Here is a 23,125-nt window from a genome sequence, read left to right on the forward strand (position 1 = left end):
CGGTGCGGACGTCGCGCGCGCGTCGCCCGTGCGGGCGTCGATGCGGATGGCGGATCGAGGGCCGGTGGCGCGCGCGGCGCCGCGACCGCCGTGCGGGCCGGGATACGCGACGCTGCGCGACGCGGGAACGTATCGAGGATTGGCCACGGTCGATCGCGAGGGACGCGGTCTGCGAGGGTTGTTGCCACCGAACGTCGTCGAGGACGACGTGGAGGTGCGCCGGGCGAGGGAAGCGCTCGGGCAGTGCGACGGCGCGTTCGAGTCGTACAAGCAGTTGGTGGCGCTGCAGACGACGGACGAGCGGACTTTTTATAAATTGTTGCGATCGGACACCGAGCGGTTGCTGCCGCTGTTGTACACGCCCACGGTCGGCGAGGCGTGTCTGAGATTCGGGACGCTGATACAACGACCGATGGGGGTGTGGGTAAGCTCGGACGACGCGGGGAACGTGCGGGAATTGATGCGCAATTGGCCGCGCGACGACGTGAAAATCGCCGTGATCACGGATGGGGAGAGAATTTTAGGGCTCGGAGATCAAGGAGCGAACGGGATGGGAATTAGCGCGGGAAAGAGCATGGTGTACGCCGCATGTGGAGTGCCGCCGAGTGCGCTGTTGCCGATTCAGATTGACACCGGTACAAACAACAAGACGTTGCTCGACGATCCGTTGTACATCGGGCTCAAACGCGAGCGCGACCGCTCCCAGGCCTACGACGCGCTCTTGGATGAAGTCGTCGTTTCGATTCGCGAGCGATTCGGTCCGAACACGATCATACACTGGGAAGACTTCGCGCCGAGGAACGCGTTCAGGGTATTGAAAAAGTATTACTCCGCGCCCGATGTCGTGACGTACAATGACGACATCCAAGGCACCGCAGCGGTTACGGTGAGCGGGATATTGGCGTCGGTGCGAGCGCTAGAGAGAGGTGGTGACGTCACTCAGCAGCGCGTATTGTTCTTTGGCGCTGGACAGGCGAATATCGGCGCCGCTGAACTCTTCGTCCTCGCGTTGACGAAGCGCGGCGTCGCGGAAGCCGACGCTAGGAAACGGGTGTGGCTGTTTGATTCAAAAGGCCTCGTCGTGCGCTCGCGCGCGTCGCAGCTGAGTGATGACAAATTGCCTTTTGCACAAGACGCGAGGGAGGAAACTGACCTCGCATCAGCGATCGAAAGCATCAAGCCGACGGTGTTGGTCGGCGCCGCCGCGGTGCCCGGGGCGTTTACTCAAAAAGTCGTCAAGTCGATGAGCAAACTCAACGACCAACCGATCATTTTCGCGCTCTCCAACCCGACGTCCAAGGCTGAGTGCACCGCCGAGCAGGCGTACGCGTGGAGCAACGGCCGAGCGATATTCGCGAGCGGCACCCGATTTCCGCCGGTGCGATTCTCGGCTGAAAAGACGTTCGCCCCCGGATTCGCCAACAACGCCTTCATCTTCCCACCCATCGCCCTCGCCACCATCGTCAGCGGCGCGAAACAAGTCACTCCAGACATGTTTCTCACCGCCGCCGAAGCCTTGGCCGAATCCGTCGACGCCAACCTCTTCGCCGTCGGCGCCGTCTACCCGCCCGTCGATCGCATCGCCTCCTCCGCCGTCGCCGTCGCCGCGCGCGTCGCTCGCGCCGTCGACCCATCCATCGATCTCGACACCTGGCGCGCCCGCGTCCAGGACTACATCGCATCCAACGATTTATTCGATAGCCTGTAATCGTGCTTTCGCGCTCGCGTTCTCCCCTCGCCCTTCGTCGACGCGCGTCCCGTCCCGCTCGCGGGTTATCCACTCACTCCGGTCGCCATCGACGTCGCGTCCAAGCCGCGTCGCGCCGCACTTCACCGCGCGTTCGCGACCGGCGCGGCGACGATGCGCGCGGGACCGCGCGCGACGCGCGTCGGCGTCGGCGTCGGCGTCGGCGTCGGCGTCGCGCGGCGTCGGCGCGCGCGCGTCGACGCGACGCCGAGCCCGCGCGGCGACGTCGACGCGAGCTCGAGCGCGCGCGAGCGCGCGACGGCGCGCGACGACGGCGTCGTGCGCACGCGCGTCGTGCGCGAGCGAGGGAGCGAGACGCCGAGAGAGGCGCGCGCGAGCGCGAGCGCGGAGGGGAGGAGGACGACGAATCGCGAGGCGCCGCGCGGCGCGACGGGCGGCGGCGCGCGAGCGCGACGACGACGCGCGACGACGACGAAGGAGACGCGCGATGGCGTCGTCGACGCGACGATGACGACAGAAGGCGCGCCAGGGAGCGAACGCGGCGCTGGAGGGAGGGATCGACAGACGAAGAAGGAACGCGCGAGGACGCGCTGGGCGGACGCGCGGTCGCGAGCGAGAGGGACGTCGATGGGTCAAGATGAACGTATGAGCGTCGAGGACGAGCGAAATCTCGGGCGGGCGATACAGGCGTTGTTGCGAATCGAGCGCGAGGCGGAGATTTTGCGAGATGAGGCGGCGGCGACGAGGATTCAAGCGACGGAGGCGCTGGGCGCGGTCGAGGCGTTGGCGCTGCGAGAGAAAGCGGCCAAGCAGTCCAAGCGTCTGTTCGAAGACACGCTCGCGTTGCGATTAGAGTACGACAGCCCGGCGGCGATGAGAGCTGCGGAGCGCGAGGGGAAGATGGCGCGGAAGAGGCTCGTGACGGCGAACATGGCCTTTGCAGCGAGCATCGCGCGAAAGCTGTACGATAGAATTCCCGCCATGGAAAAGGCGGGGATGAGTAGGCAAGACATGGTTCACGAGGGCGCCACCGGTCTCGTTCGCGCGAGTGAGCTATTCGATCCTTCAAAAGGATTCAGATTCACGACGTACGCTCACGCATGGGTTCGTCAGGCCATCGTACGCGGCGTGCACGCCAACGGCAGAACGATTCGCGTCCCTTCGCACGCTCACGTTCTCAAGAAGGCGGCTTACGAAAAGCAGCTCGAGATGCAAAGCGAACTCGGTCGCAGCGCGACGAAAGAAGAAATTGCCGACTCTTCGTCGCGCTTCACCGTGGAGATGCTGGAGAAGTTCAAGGATTTGAGCATGGATCCTCTCAGCCTGGACGCGAACGCCTCGCAGGAAACGGACGAACTCGATCTCGCAAGCCCCGACGACGCCGCCGAACTCGGTCCATCCGATGCCGTGGCGCGGGAGATTGAGAGGGATTTCCTTCGAAACGAGATCAGAGCGAGTTTGGACCGACTACCCGCGCCGCAAGCGTACGTCCTCCGACGCCGTTTCGGTCTCATCGGCGACGGTCCGATGACGCTCGCCGAAATCGGCGCCGCGCTCAACAAGACCGGTGAAGGTGTCCGCTACCTCGAGAAGAAAGCGCTCGAAAACCTCAAACGACAAGATGGTATCACTGTCGATGGCGTCACCGTCTCGCTCGCACAGCATTTGGATACGTCCAACGACGCGAGGGCGTCGATGGCGACGGCGCCCGCGAAACCAAAACGCAGACGCGCCAAGACCAAGACCACGACGATCGCGCCGTCCGCGCTCGATCTCGTGCGCTCGATCGATTTAGCATAGCATAGATGGTCTCGCTCGGAGCGCTTCGAGCTGAGACGCGCAACACATAGTCCATTTTTTTAACGCATTCTTCGCAGAGCCGCGCGCGCTCGCAAAACAACCGACGAGTGGATAACAACCTCCTCATTCCCACACACGCGTTCCCATGCGCGTCCTCGCCGTCGCGCCCGCGGTCGGGCCCGCGCGCGCGACGAAGGCGTCCGCGCCGACGCGCCGCGCCGCGCTCGCGATGTTCCTCGCCCCCTCGCTCACCGTCGTCGCTCGAAACGACGCCGCGATGGCGAAGACTGATTACGAAACCGACGCCAAAGCCGTGCTCGACGCGCAGCGCAAGCTTCTGCGCGACGGCAAGGGCGACGCGTACGCGACGTACCGCAAAGCCGCGGACGAGTTTTTCGCGACGTACAAGTTTGATCACAAAGGACACACGAATTCGTTTTCGCAGACGACGAACCTGGACGTCATCGTCGAGACGCAGCGCGAATATTTAGACGCGAAGGGATTGAAGTGGGATAAAACGCAAGTACCACCGTCGAGCAGTAACAAAGGAGCGATGCTCGATGCGTATCTGGCGAACGGAGAGCGATGCTTGGTGAAGGAGGCGTACCCGCCTTTTGGCGAGATTCGCAAAGACGAGTCGATGCTCGCTGAATGGAAGGCGATCGAGTGCACGCAAGGTTTGGTGAAGCCGAAGTAGGAAAAAGACACATGTTTGTTATCGTACATAGTTTGTGTCGATCTATATCATCGTCACACGTGACGCTTGTCACCCTTGCTCGCCGCGGACTTTTTCGCGTTCTCCGCGTTGTACACCGGGAGGCGGATGTCGTACGTGTCCGCCGCCACGCGAAGACCGATACCTGCGCTTACGCCCGCGATGATCCGCAAAGACGGCGGCGCACCGGCTTGACGCGCGATGATGTACGCCAACGCCCCGGTGGCGGCGGTCGTGGCGTAGATATCGGCGTACGAGTGAAAGATTCTCGTTGGCCGTTGAACTAAAATATCGCGCACGATGCCCCCAAACGTAGCCGTCATAATTCCGCACAACACCTGCGCAATCATAGGTACGCCCGCGCGTATGCCATTTTGCGTGCCGATGACGCAAAAAGCCCCGACTCCCAACGCATCGCTCGCCTCGATCCAATAATCATCATCGGTAAATCCAAACTGTTTCTTCGCGCTCTCCCAGCCGCAAAACGTCGCCAACGCCGTGCCCGCCGCGATCCACAAGTACTCCTGCTCCTCCATCCAAAACGCCCGCCGTCCTTGACCGAGCAAAATATCTCTCACCGTACCCCCGCCCACCGCGGTGATGGTGCCGACCGCGGTGCATCCGAACGCGTCCATCCCGCTCGCCGCCGCGAGCAGGCTCCCCGTCATCGCGAACGAGCTCGTGCCAAAGTAATCCGCCAACCGTAGCGCGCCTGGGACGGTGAAGTTCGGATAGCGAGGCATACCGTCTGGATGTACCGTAGGGGCGCCCACCTGCGCATCCGCGGCGAACGAGCGCGCGTGCGCGCGCGTCCGCGGTCGTGTGTTCGCGAGCGATGACTTCACGCGTCCCGACGCGTCGAAAGATTTGCACGCGCCCGTGTTGAGCGACGCGCGCGCCGTGGACACCGCCGACGCGGAAGCAGATGACGCGAACGATGCGCGAGCGAATCCCGCGGACGCGAGGTCAGCGAGACGCTTGCGAGTGGACATGACGAGCGGCGCTGTGCGGGCGGGACGGGGCCAGCGCGAACGAACGACGCGAACGCGATCGGATTCGACAAGGCAAGATGCGCGCTATGGCGGTGATTAAATCAATTCTAGCGAAATAAATGTCAACGGTCGTGCGCACGCAGCGGCGAGAATCGAGCCTCGCGATTCAATAGGCGTGAAACGTTATTACGTTTCACGCCTCGTCCACGTTGACGCCGAGCAAGGTCACCTTGAAGAACACGTCCGCTCCCGCGAAGGGGTGATTGGCGTCCAAAACAACTTTCTCGGCGTCCATCGCGCGCACCACCGCGGGTTGCCCGTTGACGAGAGTCACCGTCAATCCTTCGACCAAACCTCCCTTATCCGACCACTCGGCGCGCAAGCGCGCGATTTCCTCGTGATTCGCCGGCACGCTAAATAACAAGTTCGGATCGTAATCACCCCCGCTCGCGCTCACCACCGCACTATTTCCAACGTTCAGCTTCCGCACCGCCTCATCGAACGCCTTAAACAGCGGATTTCCCATGACGTCGCTCGCGCCGACCTCAAACGTCACCGCCTCCGTCGCCGCCGCGTCTTGCAAAACCTCCCCTTCCCCAGTCTCCACGCCGAACTGAATCTTCACGATGTCACCGGTCACGGGAAACCCTTCGCTCGCGTCCGCGCGCGCGTCTTCGTGCACGCTCATGCGCGTGGCGAAGCCCTTTTGACCTTTTCGCACGTCTTGGAGAATGGTGCCGATGAAATCGACGTCAGGCATCTCAAACGTCTCGTCCTCCGCGCTCGCGCGACGCCGCGCCGCGCGCCCGCGCGCCGACGCCGCGCGCATCGAGCGCTTCCCCGTCGTCGTCGCGCGCGGCGCCCGGACGCGCGCGGCGCTCGACGTCGTCGTCGCGAACATGCCGAGCGTCGAGCAGTGCGGCCTCGCGCGGCAGAGCGCGCCTCGCGGCGGCATGCCGTCGCGCGTGGCGCGCGTCATCGACGCGCTCGACGCGCTCGACGCCGACGTCGAGTTCACGCGCCCCGGGGACGTGGACGCCGCGCGGTTTTGCGACGTCATGGATGCCATGCTCGAAGTCATCGCCGCGCTCGGCTTCGCGTTCGAGCTCGCGAAGGCGGACGTATCGAAGAACGTGCGACGGATTCGAGACGTGGTTCGGGCGCGCGGCGAGGCGCGGGCGTCGCTGTTCGAGGCGATCGCGCGCGACCGCGAGGCGGGCGGACGGGTCTGGGTGCCGGCGCTCTGGTTGCGGCGGTTCGGCGGCTTCGTCGTGGGTTTGCTCGGGGAACTCACGCGAGACGCGAGCTTGGATCTCCGGACGTGCGGGGCGAGGTCGTACGAGCGCGCGCTGAAGCCGTATCACGGGTTCGCGTTGCGAGGGGTTTTCGCGGCGGCGTTGGCGATGCCGCCGAGCAGAGCGCAGTTCTGCGCTGTGGCTGGGAGCGAGGAGGAGATGCGCGCGTGTGTGGCGAAGTTTGCGCCCGTCATGGACGCGCTCGACGGATTCTTAACGGCGGAAGGGTTGAACGACCCGACTCCGGTGTAAAATATTTGCGCTCAAAGCGCGTTAGAGTAGAAGTGTATTTGAAGAGCGGAACGTTTGGTTCGATTGCAAGGATTTTAATCATCCATAGTGTTGTACATGGAGAAGTCTGGCATCGATGCCGATGATACCAGACCCTTCTTCATTTTTCGCATAGATGGCGGCGCGCGCAAGCCCTTGTCAAGGCCAAGCTCAGCGATTTTATCGCGTTCTTCTTCGGCTTCGCGTGCGTCGTCGTCGTCCGACTGGCCCGCGGCTTCTCGAATCTTTGATAAATCCGGCACAGAGCTAACCTTGACGAACTTGCCCTTGACTCGCGGGCGGTTGTCAGCGCATGCTTTGCGCGATTGATACCGAATCACCTTGTTGAAGTTTCGATTCTTCCTCTTTTCCTTCCATCGTTTCAATCGCTCGAGACGCGTCTGCGGCTGCGGTAACCCGGCGTACGTATCCGATCCCGAAGGTGGGCCTTCTGGAATCGAGCGTAACGCGTCAGCCATCGCAGAATGTCCATTCGCATCCCCTGCGCCGCTCGATGCGACCGTCTGATTGTCCAAATCGCTCTCGGGTTCGCGTTTGACAGCCACCGCGCTCAGCTTCCCCGCGAGAGATTCAAAACCCATATCGCTAGACTCAGGCGATGGCGAGCCGAACGCGCCGTACGATGGATTCAATTCTAAAAACCGCACCGCAGAATCGTCCAAAATTGGACCTAAAAAGCCGCTCGACGAGGCATACTCGCCGACCCGACGTAACGCCTCGATTTCGCTCTTCGACATCCCCACCGAGTCGCTATACTTGCTTCCCGATCGCTCCCCGTCGATTTCTCGATTCACCACCCCATCCTTCGCCGCATCTTCATCATCGAGCGGGTCCCTCAAGAAGCTCTCCGGATCGATCCCATCAGCGTCAAGCTCGCCCAAATTCTCGTCCCAAAACGCTCCGTCCAACGTTTCCACCGGAAACGACGACGACGGCATCATGGGATTACTCAAATACTCATCGCATATCCCGATCACATCATCCGTCGTCACCTCAACGTCATCGCCGTCGCCGTACGCATCGCTCATCCGTCTCGAATCCGCATCCTCCGCGCCGTGCGCGCCGACCCCTCGCCCGTTCGTCCCGAGCGCCGTGCGCTCGTGCTTACTCGCGATCGCGTTCGCCGCGTGCACGCGCGCATCGCACGCATCGCACAGGTACGCCTGCGTCACCGTCGTTCGCACCACCGTCAGTCGTCGCGCGCGTCTTCGCGCGCGCTTTCGTCGCCGCGCGTCGTCCGAACGTCCCCGTTCGTCGTCGTCGTCTTATCGTTATCCGAAGCGCCATCCTCTCCGACCGCGCCTCGCCGCCGCGCGTCGCGCGCGCGCGTCCCGCGCGTCGTCGACGCGTCGCGAGCGCGTCGTCTCCCGGTCACCGCGCGCGCCGTCGCGCGCACCTCGTCCTGCGCGCAGTACCAACTCGCCGCGCGCCGCGCGCCTTCGGGACACGATTCGCACGCGGCGCCCGTCGCGTCGCGCGTCGCGTCCTCGGCGCGCGCGCGATCGGACGCGCTCGCGCGCGCGTCGCTCGGCGCCATGCGTCGCGCGAGCGCCGTGCGCGCGCGTGTGCGCGGCGCGCGCGGCGCGCGCGCGCGTAACGACTCGAGACCCGGGAGTCGGGCATCGGCGCGCGGTCCGACCGACCGCCGAGCCGAGTCATCAACTCAATCCATCGCGGCGAACCAGGATGCGCCGCCTGCACTCGTCGCCGCGCGCGCCGACGCCGACGAAGCGTAGCGAACGTCGTGAACGTCGTTAACGTCGCGCTCCGCGCCCCCGCGCGCCGTCGTCGCGGCCCCGGTTCGACGTCGCGACGCGCGACGCGCGCGAACAGTTGACGGTTAAGAAAAAGTCGCGCTTTGGCGGCGATGCGCGCCCGGTTCGCGCGCGGCGCGTCGATGTCGGCGCTTCTGCTCGCGCTGTGCGCTTTGGCGTCGCTCTTAGGCGTCGCTCGGGGCGGTGGTTCGCCGTCGCCGTCCCCCGTGCACTGTTCGGCGAGGTGGATCGACGTCAACAAAGGGGGCTGCCCAAGCTGCGGACCAGGCACGTATAGTAAGCGATACCAAATCGATCGCGATCCCGCGTACGATGGACGACGGTGTCCTCATGTCAACGGGCATGTGTCTTATGGACATGATTGCGAGGCACCGCCATGTCCGCCGCCGCCGCCATCGCCGCCGCCGCCGTCGCCACCGCCGCCGCCGCCGGGACAGTTTGTTCCCGTGCAGGTATCCATCAACGATCCCGTGCCGAGAGTGTCAGATGCGTACGACTTTCACATTCTCACCTCACATCCTTCGTGCGATTCACAAAACGATTGTTTTGAGAGTCACATCGAGACGGACGTGAGCGAGCATCACGTCGGACTCAGGTGCGACGTCACCGTGCAAAAGAAGGACCAAGTTTGTGCGACATTCGGTCGTCACATGCCTTGCAGGCTGTGGAATGACTTTTATCCAACAACTTTAACCCTCACGGATGAGCATGGTGACATCGTCGAAGGCGATTACGTCATTGAGTATGAATGCTACTTTGAACTCGCAAACGGCGAGCTCGTACCTGAGCCGACCAAGGTGAAGAAGACGCTGCACGAGTTCAGCGTATCCAAAGGGTGCGATTTGAAAATGAATTTGAATCGAGATTCCAAAGCAGAGCTCGCGGCGTATCTCCTCAGTGGCGCCGATGAATTCAATATCGCTGACTGCTCGAGTTTGAAGAGTATTTACGCCGCGAAGGAGGCCGTGTTCCGTATTTTCGATTCAAACCCGACAGATGGCCGACTCGATCACGAAGAAATCCTCATCGGTGTTGAGGCACACAGCATGGATACACAGATAGTGAATCATTGGAAGGACATCGTCGACGCTGAGGGTGGCGATGGACTGTTCCTCACACTTTCGAACTTCATGTCGGCAGACATCGCGCCTCGCGGTTGTCAATCCGGCGCCGGTGACGTCGTGACGTTCACGGAGGCGACGTATCCAACGAGTGATCCTGGACGTGAAACGGGATCCAGGCAATGCGGAGAGATGGCGGGATCTATGAAGACCACGTGGTCGTTTCCTCGATCAATGCAACTCGGCGATTGGTCGTGCGTATACATCGACGGGCTTTTGTACAGTCAATTGCTCGCCCAAACGAGCCGAAACGCCGTATCGATGCAGAACAGCGTGACAGATATTCGCCCTGTCATTGGCTCTTTTCATGATGCAGAGCAATCTCTCGCTGCGCATTTCACGTTCGCAGGCGTGTCAAACGCAAGGCTGATTTCTTCAGAATCGCCGCGGGCGGATGGCCAAGAAGTGGTTCCAACCCTCTCCATCGATGATACGTATACAGGTAGTCTGCGAGTCTTCACGGCTTCTCAACACGGTAAACACGGGGCGTGCCTGAACAGCTGCCAAGGTTGTACCTTCCATTCGTACAAGTACATTGGGGAACCGTTCAAGAATGATTTTGCCGTGTCGATGCAAATATTCATTCCTACACAGCTTTCGAGCAATTCTGGCTTTCGGAAGAAGTCGGAACCTCTCATGAGCTTCACTTCAGATGCATCTGGTAGTATGCAGCACAGCATCAAGTTACGATTGGGCACGGCACTCTCGAAGTTTTCACTTCAATTTATACATGAAAAAGTAAACAGCGTGACGGGTCATCGAGATGAGCTATCAGAGCCCATTCCTCTGGGTGCGTTTGGACGCTGGACGTCAATTGGATTTTCTTTCCACCCAAAAGATGGTCTCACGTTGTACAGGTTCAGCGTTGAGGGAGGTAGGGTAACACATGAAATCAAGGTGCCGAGCAATAACGATGAGTGGAAATCGAGACTGCGAGACACGTTGCATTTGATGCACCGTCGTGAATTTTTCAAAGAGAACCGAATAGAATACGACGATCTTCGCGTGTACACTGGCCGAGTAAAGAACAACACATTCATAGACGCGTATAAGTGCGACGCGTTGGGTGCTCAGTGTGCACCTCGAGCACACGCAACGCCAAACTCACGTCGCGTCGTATGTGTCATGCTGGATGTCCACGACAGTAGTGGAGGAGACGCCCGTGCGCCGTATTCCTGCACCGGTGCCCTGTACTACGACGGCGGCGCCATTGAAGTGCGCGCGAAAATGGATCTCACTGGAGTCGCATTCGAATTCCGCGACACGGCTTGGCACGAATCATCTTTTGAAATCTTGCGACGCACGCACGATCCAAGTGGCGATAACGCGTTTGATACAGTCGTACTCGTTGACGGTGGTTTGAACGGCTGTGCGTCGATGTTTTCGTCGATTACGTATCTCGACCGAGAGGCTGGTCAGCAGCCCAACTCTCGCTGGCAGTACAAGATCAAAACAAAGACGGACGATGTCGATGTAAGCTTTTTGTCGCTCACTACTCATTTTAAAACGCCTTGGATTGGTCAAATTGTGGGCGAAGTGATGGCCGGTAAGTCGGTTGTTCCTGTTGGCGAAGTCCGCATTTGCGCAGACTTCGTGAAGCCCAACGGTACTTTTCTGATGTATCGCAGTCACAATCACTCTAATCTGGCTTTGCACATGCCCGTCGTTCACACATCTAATCTCACTATCTCAGCAGAACAACAGGCGCATCGAGCTACGGACGGCTTACACTTGAAGCCTGACTCGATTCGTGTCGCAAGAGGACAGTATTTGCGCGTCAACCTCGACTATTGGAGCGCAATACAAGAGGTCGAAGTGTGCACCGCAACCGGAGAGAACAATTTCAGAACTTTCGTGCGGGAGTTCGATCCGGGATACTCTGTGAATCACGGTCACGAGTGCAAATTACGAGAAACTAACGCAACCCAAACTTTCAGCGCATCGCGCGTGACTTGCTTCTTCTTCACCTGTCGGGGCTCAAAGCTTACGACATTGCATGGTCAGTTCGTAACCGCAGCCGTCGAAGAAGGCGACGACGTGAGAATGACGCAAATTCGTGTTGTTGGTCAGCGTGGCAGATGCACGTTCACGGCGATAAGTGATGACGATGGGCGCTATGCAATCGATGTACTCGATCGCTCCGGGAACGTCCCCGTCAAGGCGAATATGCTCATCGGCGCGTATAAGGAAGAAGTTTTTGGTGAAGAATTCGAAGTTCCCCTCCTGGATACGAGCGATTCAGATGGCGATGATGATTCGCTAAACGTTCCGACGCGAGTGTTACTCGTACTTCGTCGAAAGAACAGTTCGCTTGCGGCGCGTCTCGGGCATGAAGTCCCGGATTACAGCAGCTCCTACTACGACGGCGAAACGCATCAGTATCTGGATCAACATGGATATAGTCCACCGTATGGCAGCTCCTACTACGACGGCGAAACGCATCAGTATCCGGATCAACATGGATACAGTCCACCGTTCGGCAACACGCCATATGTGCACACTATTTACGATAACGCCTACGATTCAGGCGTTCCTGCCGCCAAAGTAGAGTTCCAAAGTTTGACGAATTTACGTCTGGAAAACACAACTCTTATGAAGAAAGATGGAGTTGCTGATGGTTGGAATGCAGGGGGGTCCTCGAATCAGTCAATGTTTAATGTCACGGGTCGTTTTACTGGAATGGACGCGGTTGAGGGTATCAGGGTCGAATGCTCCTGCGATGATGGCGAATATGTCGTTGGTTTGAGCTACGCAGAGCACATAGCTAACTTTTCCAAAGCAGCGACCGAATTTGCCATTCACTGTCGTGGTAAAGGCTATGAGCCAGCCATCATTTCAGGTGGTCGCTCTTACGCAAATTCAAATAACTATCGGATGGCCATGGAGACGAGACCATCGCATCACATGACGGATCTATACGATGTGTACCAGTCAACTGACATCACATCTTCGCCACCCATCTCCACGGCGAATGATTTCTCATATGCAGCAGCGCAGAGGCGACTACTGGCTCCAACGAGTTCGTACCCTGCAAGAAGCCCGACGTCAAACGAGTATCCAACGACGAGCCCGACGCCAAGCAGTCAATTATTGAACTCTTATCCTCAGTCGTATGATGCGCAAACGAATGAGTATCCTCAGTCGTATGATGCGACGACGTCTACTTATTTTCCACCCTACCACATCGATGACTATCTCGATCGAGGCTATCGTTCAAACATGTGTATGAAGAAGACATTCACCATTAAACTTACACGCAGTGGGCGTGTTTTGTTTTATGAAACGCAAGGCCATTGGCTGTACGATCATCCGGTGCAGCATGAAAATTTTCACCATACTCAGACGTGGCAAACTGGTGGACAGTCGCCGCCGTACGGCTACACGGAGCAAACGCCACCGTACGGCTACGCGGAGCAAACGCCGCCGTACTCTGCGCGCGACAAGTCTTCCCTGGGCGCACATGCCGACGTTTCGCACACGGGCCAAGCTTTGCATGAGTACCATGAACCTGCTCAACTCATAGTACCGGTCGCGTACGCAGAAAGAGCACACAGCCCCTTGTTTGTGCGAATGGTGGTAATTTCACAAAATGTGACGCTGAGCGACGCCGACATACGTTGGACAGTGCCGACTCCCTCACCGCCGCCATCACCGCCACCATCACCACCGCCACCGTCACCACCGCCATCACCACCACCACCGCCGCCGCCGCCGTCCCCGCCGCCGCCGCCGCCTTCACCGCCGCCGCCGCCGCCGTCGCCACCGCCGTCGCCGCCGTCGCCGCCGCCGCCGCCCCCTGCGAAAGCTATCAGAGGTAACAGCGTCGATTGGACGGTGAAGAAGAACGTCGATAGTACCTCATCGGGGGGAGTTTTCTTGGTCGGATGGAATTCGAAGGGTGCTGCAGTGAGCGCGCGGGCGATCCATTCGTCCTCAAATGTCACTCGAGGGATATCTGCAACTTTGGAACGTGGGCCTTATTCAATGGGTCACACTTGCGTAGGTCTGACGAGCTCTGCGGATCGCGAGACGGTTGATAGTTCTAACATCGATTTCGCCATGTGTTGCGAATGGGGTTATCTTGGTGTTTTTGAAAAGGGATCGCGCAAATGGCGTGCTAGTGGAAACTTGCAGGATAGTTGTTCACAAACGGACACGCTACAAATCGTCGTGAACGATGGGGATGGCGCGATCGAGTACTTCAAGAATCGGCGTCGCGTGTATACCAGTCAACGGACACCTCAGTATCCGCTTCACGCAGACGCTGAAGTCTATTTCGGAAGACTGGGTGAAGTTGTTTGGATTGAACGAATTCCATCACCGCCTCCTTCTCCTCCTCCACCGCCTTCACCGCCGCCGCCACCATCACCGCCCCCGCCGCCCCCGCCTTCACCGCCGCCATTGCATCAGTTTACATCCGCGGATGTAGATCCACGCATCAACACGGCCGCGGCTATTCCGCACATCACACGCGAGGAGTTCGAGGATTTCATCGAAAATATAACAGGCTTCCCTAATTTGGGACACGCCATCGTGATGGATGAAATCTGGCAGTATATCGACGACGACGGGGACGGTGTTTTGAGTGAGATTGAGTTCCAGCACGCGTCTTACAAAATGCACACTCACGAGCTGTACGTTGATCCCATCATCGTCTACCCCAGCCGCTCGATAAAACATCGCTACGGCTTCAAGGTTTCCAAATCAGTCAGGAGTGATTCTAGTGCCTGCGTGGGTGACGCCGTATCTTACGACGGTCCCTCTGCGTCGCTTGGTTCGTGCGAATTGACTTCGGAGAAGGAGCCTGTAGAGATTACATTATGGGGAAATGGTTTTGCTGGCACACCGTCGACGACCACTATTTACAGCTTGGGAGCTTCCAAGAATGGAGACACTACGTACATCGCGAGCGCGCGCGTTTCTGTCGGCACCTGGTTCACGTACAACGTGTGTGCGGTGATAAAGTTTCGCGTGATAAAGAAAGATGGTCAGTGCTCGATCGTCGTTGACCAAGTTCATAAGATGTGGCCAAGCCTGGTGTCTTCGAAATGTGGCATCACGCCACCCATCTATGACAGATGGAGCCGCTACATGGTTGCATCCGTTGCGACGTCGGCGACGAACGGCTTTGCTGGCATGAAATCTTCTATGTTCAAGAGCTGCGCTGCGAGTTGTGAGAATGCGATTCTACTTCGACACAATAAAACTGTGCCGTACAATACATCTGAGTGGCGAAATTATTACGAGTCTCTAGTAAAACGAGACATGGAGCCGACTACTCACGTCGACTGCTCTCACCGAGAAGACATGGTTGTGCTCGGCAGAGAAGAGGACACGCTCGCCATGCCCATGGTGCTCTCATCCATGGCTAGGAAGCAATGGCTTCTTGACCTCGATTCGGCGCGGCGAAAGCAGAGTACCAGTGAGAATGTCACCAAATTGCTCGGCACCATGCACTCCAATTTTGCCATCAGTTCAGATTTATGGCTGCCGGATATTGTACACGTGTTTGACAAAATTCCAAAGCCTGAAAATGCTTCTTCGGGTCCATCCAAGGAGGATGAAATTCACGTGGTGGATAACGATCTCGGGAATTCTTTCTCAAACTTTGCGCGTATAGAAGTAAACCGACTCCAACTTGAACACAAGCGCATTGGAGAAAAAACATTTACAGATGACACCGCCGCTGTGGTCAAAGGCGCTATTCTTTTCCCACAGCATCTCACGGGCGGCAGTCCAAACTGTGGATTGTTTGAAGCCATGATTCGTGTTTACGACGTGGAAGAAGACGGCGAGCCAGATGTATACTTGACTGAAGAAGATGGCTCGTTCGAGATGGCTTTAACGCGTGGAAAGACCTTCAGAATTGAAGCCTTTTATGAAGGACACACCATTTGCTACGCCGGAAGTCAGCCTCAAGACGCGACGTCACCCAATGGCTATGATTTCGAAGGAGGACAGCAGGCGTGTGTCAAGACGACCCACACGCTCGCTCGTGTCGGCGATGGCAACTTTTTATACTTTACAGATATTACGCGCGGAAATATTGACCTTGGTTTGTATGCGGGAGAATGCGAAGAAAGGTACACGGGCGAAGATGTCAAGTTTAGGGTAACGCCCGTCAACGGCTGTCATAAACCCGTCATCGTTTCCGAAACCGACATCAACGAGCGATGGCATACGATTGAGGATATCCTACCGGAAGGCCAGCAGGTTGGCGACAACGCCCGCGTGTGGAAATTCGCGGCGATGGATTACTCCATCACGCTAGCGAGTGGTTCCGACATCAGTAGAGTTACCGAAAAAGCGTGTCCAGACGAGGCATGCCCAGATTACTGGGATGGATGTCAAGTCGAGCCAGACGACATGCGTCAATTTTTCCGCAATCGAAACTCACTCGAAAGACTTGCGCTGATGAGAGATGAATTTGCGTGGAATTCCATCAGGTACAAGTATCACGGATATATCTGCGCACAAATAATGGACATTCCTCGAATCACTGATAACGAGCTCAGACTCGAGACTTGCGTAGGCAACTTAACTTCCGGAATGTTGACAGAGAAGCATTTACTGGGTTCGTCTGATCACGACACAATCAGCGTCGCCGCTGACAAATCGTTGAGGGTGAAGGTGTTTGAACTTCACGATCTCACACCGAATGCCGCAGATGCCCCATTTAAATGCACAAAGTTTCCAAATACGCAAAGTCGCACGGGAAACACGAAATTTTCCGTTCGACAGACTGTCACAAATGAAGAAGATAACGTGTGTCATCCAAATCGCGGGGGTGGGCCCCTGTGCGATTTTGAAGTTAATATATCAACGGCTGACGTCGGCAAACTCATCTTTCCGACGGAAGAAGATACGGATCAGGAAACTACCCAAATGGTCATTGCCGCGGGGTATCCAAACCTTGCAAACCCGTATCGACGAGAAGTCACGATCACTGTGACACGCGACGATACACCCTTGGACGGTGGTCTTGGGCGATCGCTGCAAGCAACGATGACGCGAGTACTTATCCCATTGGGCTCCAAGCCACGAGGAGGATTTGACACGGGAGATGACACCTTGTGGGCGACAGTGCCTATTGATGGATTGGTATACACAGTGGTGCACGATCCGCCAGGTGGTAATTCTGTAGCCGAGCTGCAATCTGGATCTGAGATTACGATTCAGTGGGAAATCGCTTCAGCTCGCTCTGTGAAAGTTGGCAGATCGATCGAGCTCAACCTCGGTTTCGCAGGTAAAACTACGTTTGATCTAGGCTTTAACGCCGGTTACACCGCAGAGGCTGCTACAAAATCGAGCGTTCTCACGTTGGAGACGGAGAAAGATTTCGGACACAAAGAATCTGGTCCACACTTCACCGCGAAGGCGACGTCCGAAGAAGTGTGGGAGACGACGGTTACGATGGATCGACACATCCGGAGCAGCGACGATGAAGGCACACCTGGACGTCCGGGCGACGTCATTTTAGGAGGTGGTATCGAACTCGTGTACAAGGTATCAGATACGCTCGACGTAGGTACTGTTGACGACTGCTTAACTACGGGTGTTGGTATAACCTGGTTACCGCGTCGACCAACCTCTTACGTGTTCAACGTCTTTTCCATCGAGTCTCAAGTGCTGCCGAATCTCTACTTTCTGTATACTGTCGCCAAGTCTGGCGAAAATACGGCGAAGACACCGTCAGATAGAATCGTCAAGGATGGATCGGGTATGCGATATGAGTGCGCGTCATCGCCGTGCTCTAACTCAGAAATGAATCAACATTGGGCAAGCTACATACTGAGACGAATCCATACGTGGAAGCGAACGTTGCTTTGGTCCTCGCCCGAAGTTTACTGGATGCCAAAGGGTGCGAGTTATGAAAAGAACTACAAAGCATACGATCGCATCAATGAACCGTACATCGATTCACGTTCCCTCTTTGAACGGCGCATGTCATCCGCGTTGGCACAGCGTGATTCCAAGCGTGATCCATCGATTCTGAGGGTTGCATTCGAGCTGAGTAAAATGTGGTACGAGCAATCCCTCCTCAGTGTGGGTGACAGAGGCATGCTTCGTTCGAAACCTCACATCCCTGCTTTATTTCTCACTGCAGGACTGGAAATTCCGAGACTAGCACCATTTCTCGAAAATTCACGAGCAGCGTCTTTTGCTTCGATCGCGTACCCACGTTCGTCAAAGGGTGCGTGGTCATTCGATGAAGTGGTAAATGACCAAACAAACATCGGAATGTACTCTTTTGGGATGAACGAAGTCGCCGCTCGTGACCTCGATGCGCAGGTCAAGAAGTGCGACGGTGTACTGTGCGAGACCAGTGGAGAATTCGACGCCGCACCACATGACGTGTTGTACGGAGGATCACTGAACGCCATGGGTGAGACCGGCGACCTTCGCGCCACGGACCCTTCGCGCTTAATGGCGTCTCTTACTGGGACTCCTGGTCCAACCGGAATGCTTCAAAAGGATGCCGTCGCGAGCGGCGGAGAAGAGGAGACGATATACTTAACTTTTGGTGGTGGTGGACATGCGTTGGAATTCTCTTTCAGCGCAAAGGAGTCCATCAACCGCGATGCATTCGCGTACTCGCTTGACTTTGATGCAAGCGCCGAAAACACAAACAACATGAAGTTCTCGGGCTCACCAATACCCACCATCGAGTTTAATCGAGCGACAGACATCGCCAGAACGCTGTCCACGGATCGTATCTTTGCGTGGAACAAGTACGGAACGATGACGACGGTGTATTCTCTCGCGGATCCAGATTATGGCGATAAATTTGTTCTGAAAGTCGGAAGCGATGCGCGATTCGGCACACCGCTCTTCATGACAATGGGCGGTAGATCCATGTGTCCCGGCGAATTGACGACGATGTGGCGCGAATCGGGAAATATCATTGAAAGACCTCGTTCGTTATCCTTTGGTACGCTCCCGCTGAACCCAGGAGAGCGCGCTGTTCACGAAATAACTATTCAGAATGAATCTCCATACAGAGAAGCCCGACCGCTGTATTTACGTATCGTTGATGGACACTCAGAGTCGTTACGATCGCTGGTGCGCGCAGCGCTGAACATCATCAAGGATGATGAATCAGCTTCGGCACAACATGTAGCCACAGTTGTCACGAACACTGCTGCAAACTCAGTAGCTTCGGCATCCCTGTCCATGGCCACTGTCATAGAGAAAGTTGAAGAGGCAGCTGGCAGCGGCGACGCGACTGCCCTGAGTGTTATGCAAGTCGTCGTCGCCGAAGTCGAGAGCGTCAGTAAATCGGCTATGACGCCGTTACAGGATGTAGAGATTACCGTGAACGGCAAGAAGGTGGTACCTGTCGCTGAGTGGCTTCCTTTGAAGCATGTCATCGGCGATGCTCTTGAATCACAACGGACCGTTCACAAGACTGTGTTCAACTTGGGTTTCAAGCCAACGGAAACCTCGCATCCTATCATTGAACACATTCAAGTTGAAATTGGATCTCTGTGCGAAATGCAAATCTCATATGATGGAGCTGGTCTGTATCGCGATCCAATCGCCGTCAAGGCTCAACTTGAAAAGATGCGATGGGAATCCAAGTGTCCGAGCGTGACGTTTTCCAAGTCCACCGTCATTGACAGTGAAATCACGCGCGCAAACGCGACTGCGCCGCCGCTTCGTTTGGTGGTGGTCAATCCCGATTCTGGAAACTTGTGGGATCCTAGCAGCGCCAGTAGACTCGAAAAGGTTGTCGTACAGTACAGACCGCTTTCGGGTGGCGAATGGATTACTGCGAAGGAGGATCATGTGAAGTACAAAGACGACTCGTACAAGAAAAATCTCATCTGCGAACATTCTCGAACGAGCGGATGCACGTGGGACTGGGATTTGAACAACAAATACGACAAGTTACTCAGCGGATACAAGGACGGTGCGTACGAGGTTCGCGTTAAAAACTTTTGCTCGGGCGGTGACGCTTTCGCCGCGACCGAGGTGCACGAGTACGTCGGCGATAAGACGCTATTACTCTTCACGGATACGAAAAACCCGCTCGTCGAGCAGCACGTGTCGTCACCCGCGGCGCGCACCGTCACCATCGTGTACGCGGAGGAAATCGATTGCGCAGATCCACCGACCTTCGAAGTGGCGCAAACTCACGACGAATCCTGCGTCGCCGTCGCGGGCGATGGCACAGTCAGCGCGGCTATCATTCGTGAGTCTTACGAGCAAACGTGCCTCAACACCGGCGTTCAAGGAAAGTGGATGATGCAATATCCCAACAATGAGGATGCTCCGAATCCTGGATTGTACAGAGTCACCGTCAGAGACATACGTGACAAAGCCGGTAACCCTTTCGTCGGCGATTTGACGATAAACTACGTCGTGGGTGACGTCGTCGATGACTGTGACATTTTGAAAGCATCCAAAGATGACCTCACCCCGCTCATCGGTTTGGGAAATTTCGCCGATGTTCAAGGCAATACCATCTGGGGGGTGTACTCTAAAAATATCGACTGTCGCTCGCAGCGAGTCACCATCACGAAGAGTTTTGATCAATCGTGCCGATCCACGAGCACAGAAATTGGCACAACCAACTTCACGCTTGCGTGCGTGAACGTCGGCGGAACGGGACAATGGATCATGAAATATCCTGAAGATCTGGAATCTGGAGTTTACACCGTGCGAGTTCAAGGCGTGAAAGATCGCACTGGTCACGAAGCGTCTTCTTTCATTCGCAAGTTTACAACGCTTCATAACTCGGATGGAACGTTGAACGAATGCGACGACGCGTCCGCCTCTTTTGCCATCGGACTTGGGCGGATGCGTCGTCGACGTCTCGCTCCGAGCGCGTCCGCGACAAAGACGTCCACAAACTTGATTCTGTCCGATCTCGCCATCGTCGTGTTCGCTATCTGCGCGCTCGTGATGATCATCAAGAAAAGAATCGCGCTGCCCGCGGATGAGAGTGAGCTGCGCGAACGCGAAGCCTTCGACAAGGTGGACATTCCGCGCTATGGTTCATCTTTGTGATTCCACCGCGCGAATTGACCGTCGGCGACAAAGTCGAGAAACCGACGAACCTACGTCGCCGTCACTTTTTGACAATTTTGATTTACTCCTTTTCTCTATGTTCGAGTCGCCGCCGTTCGACCTCGCGTCTCGCCTCCTTCGCGCGCCGTCGCCCCGGGAGTCACCGCCGTCGTTTGGCGAAATCTCGCGCCGTCGAGCGTTTTGAGCGTTTTTCGCCGCGCGCGACCGCCTCGACCGCCGCGCCCTCGGCCGCGCGAGCGCGCGACGCGCGGCGAGGGCGACATGGCGGCGACGCGCGAGGACGACGGCGACGTTGAGGCGCGGCTGCGCGCGCGCTGGGCGGCGGACGGACGCAAAAACCCCGACGTCGAGGACGCGCTGCGGCGCGTGGGGATCGCGAAGGCGCGCGAGCGACGGTGCGTCCGCGCCGCGCGGGCGACGACGACGACGGCGACGAGCGATGCGCGAACGACACTAACGCTCGTTTATGCGACGCAGGGCGATGATGGCGCGAGCAAAGAATGTGGAGTTGCGCTCGAGCGAGGACGTCGGCGCGGCGAAGACGTACGAGGAGGCGGCGCCGCGCGCGGACACGCCGCCCAAGCGCGAACGGAGCGTGGAGGCGGCGAGTGAGTCGGCGGCGGACGAAGAGGCAACGCGTAAAGAAGCGATGCTCATCGAAACGTTCGATTCATCGCGGGCACCGAGGGGCCGAGGCGAAGGCGTCGCGGGGTCTCGTCGAGCGACGCCGAACGCGTCGATTGACGAACGCGCGCCAGGCGCGGGATTGCGGCTGAAAGGGAACGAAGCGATGAAGTGCGGCGATTTTGCACTCGCACAGGCGTTATACGGCGAAGCGCTGGATGCCGCGCGAGAAGAGGATGCGCATCTTCGAGCGGTGGTGTTTTGTAATCGCGCGTTGGCGTTTCACAAGATGAACGAATACGATGCCGCGTTGTGCGACGCCAAGTGCGCGGAAGAGCTCGCGCCGACTTGGAGTAAACCCAAGCATAGACTCGCTGAGGCGTGTTTACGCCTGGGGTCGTACACTCTCGCCGTCACATACGCGCGTCTGGGCGAAAAACTCCAGTTCGAGGAGGGCGATTTCAGCAAATCGTTTCGCGACGTGCTGGACGAAATCGCGATTTGCGCCGCGGAGGACGGGTCCGTCGCCGGGTTTGACGGCAAATTAATTTACGTCCGAAGCGCGGGCGAAGACGCATGGCTCGGACGAGAGGCTCCTTTGAACGCGGCTTTCGATGAGCTAGAAGGCGAAGTCGCGGATCCTATGTTTGGTGGCGGCTCGGCGAAGGACGCGAATTCGATGAAACCCGTGCACGCGAGGTCACTTCCGGAGGCAATTTCTAAAGCAAACGACGGTGACCGCATACTCTTACTGCGTGGCGTTCACAACGGGCTCGGAACCGTGGTTGAGATTGACAAGCGCGTGCTCATACGAGGCGAAGGCGCGCTTCGAGACACGACGTGCGATTGCCGAAACAACGCGGCGTTATTTCGCATCAAGCGTCCGTGCGTGATTCAAAATCTCGACATCGATTTCACAGGGTTTAGCGAGGCGATTCGCATCAAGGGAGATTCGCGCGTGAACGCGTTGATCGAGAATTGCGTGATCAGATCGAGCGGCGGCGACTGCGTTGCGGTCGGTGGCAAATCTGCGCCGACATTTCGCAACTGCTCAATCACGGGAAAATTGAGCGGCGTTCGCTCGTACGCCCAAGCAACGCCGACGTTTATCGATTGCAACATCACGCGCTCGGGATTACAGGGCGTGCTCGCCATGAAGGAATCACGAGTCATCATGCACGGCTGCGCGGTGCAAAACAACGAAGAAGACGGCGTCGTCGTCATGGAACAGTCCAACGTGGTGATGAGCAAATGCGTCGTACAAGACAACAAAGGCCCGGGCGTGGACGTTTCGAATACGGCAAAGGTTGTCGTGAACGATTGCGACATCGACGCCAATGTCGGCGGACTGTGGCTGTGGGACCATTCGTGCGCGCACGTCGCCGCGTCCAGCGTGAACGGGGGCAAATCTCACGCCGTGCTCGTCGACGTCAACGCTCGCGCGAATTGTCGCAGAACCAAAATCATCGGCGTCGTGCACGCGTCGGAGACGGGCGCGCGGGGCGTTCGGGGCGAAGGCACCGTCGTCGAGACGTTGGAAACGCCCACGTCGCTTCCCCAAGAAGCCAAAGGCGCGTTCAAGCACGACCCGTGCGGCTTTTCACGAAAACAATAATCTCACATTCCTCCGCAATCCATCGCCCGCGTTCGCGCGCGCCGCCTATTCGTCCCCGAAATCGAACCCGCCGCTCTCGACGAGTCGCGCTTCGTCGTCCGTCGCCGTCGCCGTCGTCCCCGCGTCGACGTCGATCCTCGCGCGACGTCGTTCGC

The 23,125-nt window shown here is 57.7% G+C and overlaps 8 protein-coding genes across 8 annotated transcripts; 5 read left to right on the forward strand and 3 right to left on the reverse strand.

The window, feature by feature from the left end:
- Positions 1–46: 46 nt before the first annotated feature.
- OSTLU_12474 (predicted protein) lies at positions 47–3,513 on the forward strand (the record flags this gene model as incomplete). Its single annotated transcript, XM_001417264.1, has 2 exons — positions 47–1,612; positions 3,436–3,513. 2 exons carry the CDS (start codon positions 47–49, stop codon positions 3,511–3,513), a joined length of 1,644 nt encoding a protein of 547 aa, XP_001417301.1.
- Positions 3,514–3,653: 140 nt separating this feature from the next.
- On the forward strand, positions 3,654–4,205 carry OSTLU_92637 (predicted protein; the record flags this gene model as incomplete). The annotated part of the gene is made up of 1 exon (XM_001417265.1): positions 3,654–4,205. The coding sequence occupies one exon, from the start codon at positions 3,654–3,656 to the stop codon at positions 4,203–4,205; it is 552 nt and encodes a 183-aa protein (XP_001417302.1).
- Positions 4,206–4,258: 53 nt separating this feature from the next.
- Positions 4,259–4,966, reverse strand: OSTLU_31288 (predicted protein; the record flags this gene model as incomplete). Its single annotated transcript, XM_001417518.1, has 1 exon — positions 4,259–4,966. One exon carries the CDS (start codon positions 4,964–4,966, stop codon positions 4,259–4,261), a length of 708 nt encoding a protein of 235 aa, XP_001417555.1.
- A 442-nt stretch (positions 4,967–5,408) lies between these two features.
- FBP16-7 (peptidyl-prolyl cis-trans isomerase, FKBP-type) lies at positions 5,409–5,975 on the reverse strand (the record flags this gene model as incomplete). Its single annotated transcript, XM_001417519.1, has 1 exon — positions 5,409–5,975. The coding sequence occupies one exon, from the start codon at positions 5,973–5,975 to the stop codon at positions 5,409–5,411; it is 567 nt and encodes a 188-aa protein (XP_001417556.1).
- Positions 5,976–6,273: 298 nt separating this feature from the next.
- OSTLU_31290 (predicted protein) lies at positions 6,274–6,762 on the forward strand (the record flags this gene model as incomplete). Its single annotated transcript, XM_001417266.1, has 1 exon — positions 6,274–6,762. One exon carries the CDS (start codon positions 6,274–6,276, stop codon positions 6,760–6,762), a length of 489 nt encoding a protein of 162 aa, XP_001417303.1.
- A 74-nt stretch (positions 6,763–6,836) lies between these two features.
- Positions 6,837–8,338, reverse strand: OSTLU_37312 (predicted protein; the record flags this gene model as incomplete). Its single annotated transcript, XM_001417520.1, has 2 exons — positions 6,837–7,964; positions 8,198–8,338. The coding sequence occupies 2 exons, from the start codon at positions 8,336–8,338 to the stop codon at positions 6,837–6,839; spliced, it is 1,269 nt and encodes a 422-aa protein (XP_001417557.1).
- A 360-nt stretch (positions 8,339–8,698) lies between these two features.
- OSTLU_31292 (predicted protein) lies at positions 8,699–20,773 on the forward strand (the record flags this gene model as incomplete). Its single annotated transcript, XM_001417267.1, has 1 exon — positions 8,699–20,773. The coding sequence occupies one exon, from the start codon at positions 8,699–8,701 to the stop codon at positions 20,708–20,710; it is 12,012 nt and encodes a 4,003-aa protein (XP_001417304.1). The 3' UTR covers positions 20,711–20,773.
- A 748-nt stretch (positions 20,774–21,521) lies between these two features.
- Positions 21,522–22,970, forward strand: OSTLU_15121 (predicted protein; the record flags this gene model as incomplete). The annotated part of the gene is made up of 1 exon (XM_001417268.1): positions 21,522–22,970. The coding sequence occupies one exon, from the start codon at positions 21,522–21,524 to the stop codon at positions 22,968–22,970; it is 1,449 nt and encodes a 482-aa protein (XP_001417305.1).
- Between the last annotated feature and the right edge of the window lie 155 nt (positions 22,971–23,125).

This window comes from Ostreococcus lucimarinus, chromosome 4 (genome assembly GCF_000092065.1).
Source record: "Ostreococcus lucimarinus CCE9901 chromosome 4, complete sequence".
NCBI lineage: Eukaryota > Viridiplantae > Chlorophyta > Mamiellophyceae > Mamiellales > Bathycoccaceae > Ostreococcus > Ostreococcus sp. 'lucimarinus'.